The 5639-nt window shown below is 37.6% G+C and overlaps 1 protein-coding gene across 1 annotated transcript in view; it reads left to right on the top strand.

Annotated features, from left to right (window-relative positions):
- Window positions 1-5467, top strand: part of LOC122089087 (DNA repair protein recA homolog 1, chloroplastic) — a 7650-nt gene extending 2183 nt beyond the window's left edge. Inside the window, exons 3-13 of the mRNA XM_042658543.1 lie at window positions 226-301; window positions 1004-1066; window positions 1219-1348; window positions 1733-1818; window positions 1902-2027; window positions 2616-2720; window positions 2814-2870; window positions 3985-4047; window positions 4144-4220; window positions 4605-4677; window positions 5098-5467. Of these exons, the coding sequence (XP_042514477.1) occupies window positions 226-301; window positions 1004-1066; window positions 1219-1348; window positions 1733-1818; window positions 1902-2027; window positions 2616-2720; window positions 2814-2870; window positions 3985-4047; window positions 4144-4220; window positions 4605-4677; window positions 5098-5196 (955 nt within the window). The 3' untranslated portion in view covers window positions 5197-5467. The remainder of the gene's footprint in view (window positions 1-225; window positions 302-1003; window positions 1067-1218; window positions 1349-1732; window positions 1819-1901; window positions 2028-2615; window positions 2721-2813; window positions 2871-3984; window positions 4048-4143; window positions 4221-4604; window positions 4678-5097) is intronic.
- Window positions 5468-5639: the final 172 nt, after the last annotated feature.

Genomic DNA, 5639 nt, shown 5'->3' with positions numbered 1-5639 from the left:
TTTTATGTGTAATTGCTTCTTGCTGGATTTCACATCATATGGGGGCTGGAAACCACTTATGCCACAGATGTTCGGTCATCTTCCATCTATTTGATCCAACCATCATCATATCATAATATTTTGCTTCGTACTGAGGGTGACTTTGCACAATGTCTTTATGTCATTGCCACATATCTTTGCATCCAAGCGGTAGAGTTGGATTATTAGAACTCTTGTCTGTTGCAGTGAAACTTTTCCAAGTGGTTGTTTGACCTTGGACTTTGCACTGGGTGGGGGACTTCCTAGAGGTAGAATTGTCGAGGTAACTTCAATTTTAGCTTTGTTTATATATCTATTTTTCATTTTTAATTCCTGAAATTTGCTCCTTTGATACTTCAAAGATTGATGCAAGTGAGTTGATCCAACCATCTTGAAGTGTGAGAAACAAGTTAAACACATCTTAACTACTTGTATTTTATCATGTTAAATATCTTGAATTCTTGGGAATGAGGACAATGTAGTCAAGATGTCTCTGATGCTGGGGCAGCAGTTGTTGGAAACTTGGCACTTTTTTTTTGGAAGTGTAATAACTACAAGACTCCCTGGAGATGTATGGTTGCAGTTGAAAGTTAACCTATGTTACAAAATGCAGAGTCTGGAGTAGGATGGTGTACTTTGACTGACTGACACTTTTTTTTTTTTTTGGCTATCAATGGTGATTCAAATTCATCTCAACTTAGTAGCCAATCTCTCTAAGCTTTGTACCAACTGCTTTGGGTTGGTTAGATTTATCAGTGGAAACACTGGGACAAAGTTGTGGATTTGCATCCAAGTGACCCGGCTTTAGCAAATTACAAATACATATGTGCAATTTATCTGGTCCATTATAATAATCCATTTGTTTATAGGCTGAGTGGATTACTTCAACTATCATGAAATGGTTGTATCATGCATTATTACTAGAGCAGCTACTTGAGCTTTGGGACATTTTTTATCAGCTTGATAAAGTTTTCCTTTTTTTCAGATATTCGGTCCAGAAAGTAGTGGAAAGACCACCCTGGCGCTCCATGCGATTGCAGAAGTGCAGGTATTGTTTCCTTTAGGTTTCTCTTATATTTTATTATTCTATCCTACAAGGGTACGGGGATTTATTATGCTGAATATGTAGAAACTTGGAGGCTACGAGTGGTGGATTTTTCCTAGAGACCAATAATTTGCAGTTTTATGTTGAATATGCAGAAACTTGGAGGCAATGCCATGCTTGTTGATGCAGAGCATGCTTTTGATCCAGCATATTCAAGGGCTTTGGGAGTTGATATTGAAAATCTGATTGTTTGCCAACCAGATAGTGGGGAAATGGCATTGGAAAGTATTACTTCTTTTCTCCTCTATTTAGAATCCCCCCCAATGAAAAATACTGTGATACTCTTAGGAACTATTAATTTTATTGTACCCGCCATGCATGTTTATTGCTCTGAACCAGCTGGTTTCTAACATGGTGGCTTTTGGACCTGAATCTGTCGTGACTATGTAATTGTAGTCAGAAAATAATGCAAATGATATTCAAGTAAAATAAAAAGGATGTAAGAATCATTTAGTGTTGAATAAATAAAAGTTTCAGATTTTGTCCAACTAGTGAATGCAATGCATGGGCCTGGTGCCCAAGAGAAAACAGTGTCTTGTGCAGATGATATTTCACTTCTAGATTTTAATCTTGTATGTGTATGGTTTAACTGACATGCTTTCATCTCAGCTGCGGATCGTATGTGCAGATCTGGTGCTGTAGATCTCATCTGTGTTGACTCTGTCTCTGCTCTCACTCCGCGAGCTGAAATCGAAGTAAGTTGTTCCAGTGGGTGCTTCATTTATTGAGAGATATGTGGAAGTTTGTAGTGTCTGATTCCTTATTCGATACTGTTTAGGGTGAGATCGGGATGCAGCAAATGGGACTACAAGCACGTCTTATGAGTCAAGCTTTGCGCAAAATGTCTGGCAATGCCTCAAAAGCTGGATGCACTCTTATTTTCTTGAATCAAATAAGACACAAGGTATTTTTTAGCTCAGGTTTTCCAAGGTAGATGCTGTAGTACAGTCCATCAACAGCATTTCATTGCATATGTTACTTACCCATAGAATTAGGAGCTTGTATCCATCTCAACCATCAATTGATCGTGACTGTTATATTCTGGTCTTCTATTTGCTCATCCACTTCTTTTTTTGCTTAATTTCCCGTGGAGTAATGACCAGGTGATCATGGCATTCAATCAAATAGATTTTTGGTAAACATATCTCTGAGATGGAAGCCACCCATGGACATTTGCATTTCATTCTACATGTTGCAAGCCCAAGAACTGGGAGCTTGACCTATCTTGACCACATAGGGTGATCCTGACCATTCTATGATGGTCTTTATTCACTGTTGTTTTGTTAAAATGGTGGACTGGATTACCATCCAATCGAGTAGATTTCTTGTTCAGGAATCTGTTCGATGGATTACATGCATATGTGGTTTTTGTAGACAGTCATTATGGCTTTTATCATATAGTCATCCTTTGTTCCCAGATAAAAATGCTTTTGTTAGGTTGCAATTGTTCTTCCCCATAGACCTTTAATATTGATGTTTTGAATGTTGTAAGATTGGTGTCTTTTATGGGAATCCTGAAGTCACCAGTGGAGGTATTGCCTTGAAGTTCTTTGCATCACTTCGTCTTGATATACGTCCTACTGGAAAGATAAAATCTGTAAGCCCGAAAAATTTTAGTTGAATGTAAATTATGCTCATATGCTCCTATCTGGTGTAACCCACTTAAATGAATATTTTTGCGTTATTGCAGGTTAAAGGAGATGAAGATGTTGGTCTTAGGGTTCGTGTAAGAGTTCAAAAGAGCAAGGTAAATTTAATGGCTTGGAACAGAGCTTTGATTATTAGAGTGGCTGTGATACAGGGGCTGGTATAGGCGTACAGCTGTATCTACTGAATTTTAGCAGAGATATGATGTGCCCTTACTGAAGTAGTGAATGAAAAGGATAGAAGAGAATTCCAATCTTCTTTTTGCATGAAAAGGTGTTCCAAGTGCTTAATAATTACTACTTGAAAGTCAAGTATCCTTTGCGATACCAGCTTACTGCTTGGGTTTGGCGGTACTGGCTGTAGTACATTAATGGGGAAGTCCAATGTTCAAATAGTCAGAGTTTCACTCAGTTTTGGTAGAAACAGTTTCGCCATTCTCCATGCAGTGCTGTCCAAATGGTTCTCATCTACCCCTGTTTGTTTAAAAAGCTGCCCCTAGAAAACTAGATTTTGCATAACGCGATACAGTTGCACTCAGTATATTTTCAAGCATTCATGGATGGCCAGATTGCAAATTTAAAAACTCATTTGTATGGTTGGCATTCTTTTAAAAACACAAAAATATTGGCTTGTGAGTAGTACATATTCTTAAGTAATGATATATCTTTGCTTTTCATGTTAGATTCCCCCCTTCCCCTCACTGTTGAACTCCCTACTAGAACTTGGGTTCTATCATCTTCAGTGATGGAATACTTGAAATGAATGTATGTCATGCTTTATATTGAAATATTTATGGGCAGTATATAAGGATCACAACCTCAATCATTGTGTTGTTTGTTTCATTAGTTACATAATGCCAATTCTCTGAACTCATTATTTCAGGGTTTGTCAAACACATCATTGACCTTATGCTTATCAACATCAGTATGCAGATTTCATCTAATCAACTATTTCCTCCTATCACCATGAGGAAAATTTTCCATTTATTACTTGATGCATACCTGTGACACGACAGGAGGATATTTAACATCGACGTGTTATTGACATGGGATGCATTGGGTTCCACTTTACATGATCCCTCCTGAGGATCTCATTGTAGAACAGCTAGTTGAATCAATAAACCACAACTCTTCAATTTGCTAGTGTATGATTTTAACTTACTCTGCTATACAACTCACAAGGTTAACAAATATGTTGACTAATTAATTTTGTAGGTGTCCAGACCCTACAAGCAAGCTGAGTTTGATATTATTTTCGGAGAGGGAGTGAGTAAAATGGTTAGTATGGGAATACAATTCCTCCCCCCCACCCCCTTTTCTCTACGTCAAAAGTTTAAATTACACTACGTTTGGTCTGATTGATCCAGAGTGCAGGGCTGCATTCTGGATTGTGCTGAAATGATGGACATAGTGACAAAGAAGGGTTCTTGGTATGGCTATGGGGATCATAGGTTTGTCCACCAAACTTTTATCTATACCTTCTTTCTGTAATAGGAGCATGGATTGTCTGTTGCAGCATTGCATTTAGAGTGAGGAATGATGGGTTAGATTCTAGGCCATCCTATTAACTGTCTCAACTTGGAGATCTCCTAGTCATATGTCAACCCAAGAAAGTATTCTACCCTCACGATGAATTACTTCAACTCGTGGTTCCTCATCCAGTGCTGATTGACGTTATTTCATAAGAATTTTCAAACTATACAATACACAAGTAACATTTAATAGTCCTCGATAGCTGGTTTTTCTTTTTCACAGTTGGTGACATAGACGTCATTTTATGTGGTATGTTGTGGTCTAGCTGTCATCTGGGCTCATATTTTCAGTTTTTTGAACAGGTTGGGACAGGGCAGGGACAAAGCTCTACAGTACTTGAGGGAAAACCCTGACCTTTGCAATGAAATAGAGAAGGTATGGTAGTTGAATGATGATACTGCTTTGAATTGAATTATCCTGCTGACTGCCAACATGGTTGGTTAATTTGATGGTTGGAAGGGAACTGAAATTGAAAGAAAAAGAAAATGGAAACTTCTCTAATTATTACAAAAAATGATTCTCTAACTAACTTAAACACTTGCCAATTATAGTAGCTATATTTTAGTTATTTTCTCATCCAAATTTCTTGAATTTGTATAAATATAATTGTAAATATTATACTTAATTTAATTGTCGTATTAAATGGTAAGGTTTTAGGTTGGTTTACACCGTCATCATTACAAAAGTTTTTGTTGTCATATTAAATTAATTTCACTTCCCTTTATTTCCCTTTTCTAGCAACCAGATGGAGCCTTTGTATAATTTGGGAACATAAAATTAGATATCAATTTGCAGGTGCTTTGGTCCATGATAATAGAGAGAACTGGTCAAGTAGCTCCTGCGTACAACAGGCACTCTCCATTTCAAGAAGAACAGATACCCGAAGACACATGAAAAAATGGCAGAACTCCTGATATTCAGAAATCCCCGAGGGGAACCCACAGAATATTGCAATACAAGAGTAGAAGTGGGAGGACTAGAGTTGTTTAGATGTATGGATTTTGGGTAGCAGGTCTTGATGGTGAGTAGTCATTATCATCATGATGTGGTTGAAATCCAATTTCCTGTAACACAGGAATGGTCATTTAAAAAGTTGTTGAATTACAAAGTGTATACTGGAAAAATGAATTACTTCATTGGTATTGGTAACATTTGTTTGAGTTCAGCCTCCTCTCTCTCTGTCTTTCAGACTTGCATTTTCTGATTTCTCCCCTCTATGATGGATTCGGTTGCCTTGCGAGCGTTGCAGGGTCCTGCCTCAATTTTTTTAGGGCTTGTTTCATTCCATAAGGCAGAACTTGGTAATGTTTTGGGAGAGAATCTCTGCTTTTTTTTTT

This window comes from Macadamia integrifolia, chromosome 2, assembly GCF_013358625.1.
Source record: "Macadamia integrifolia cultivar HAES 741 chromosome 2, SCU_Mint_v3, whole genome shotgun sequence".
NCBI lineage: Eukaryota > Viridiplantae > Streptophyta > Magnoliopsida > Proteales > Proteaceae > Macadamia > Macadamia integrifolia.
The sequence above is the reverse complement of the archived record's forward strand: the minus strand, read 5'-3'. Positions and strand labels throughout refer to the sequence as shown.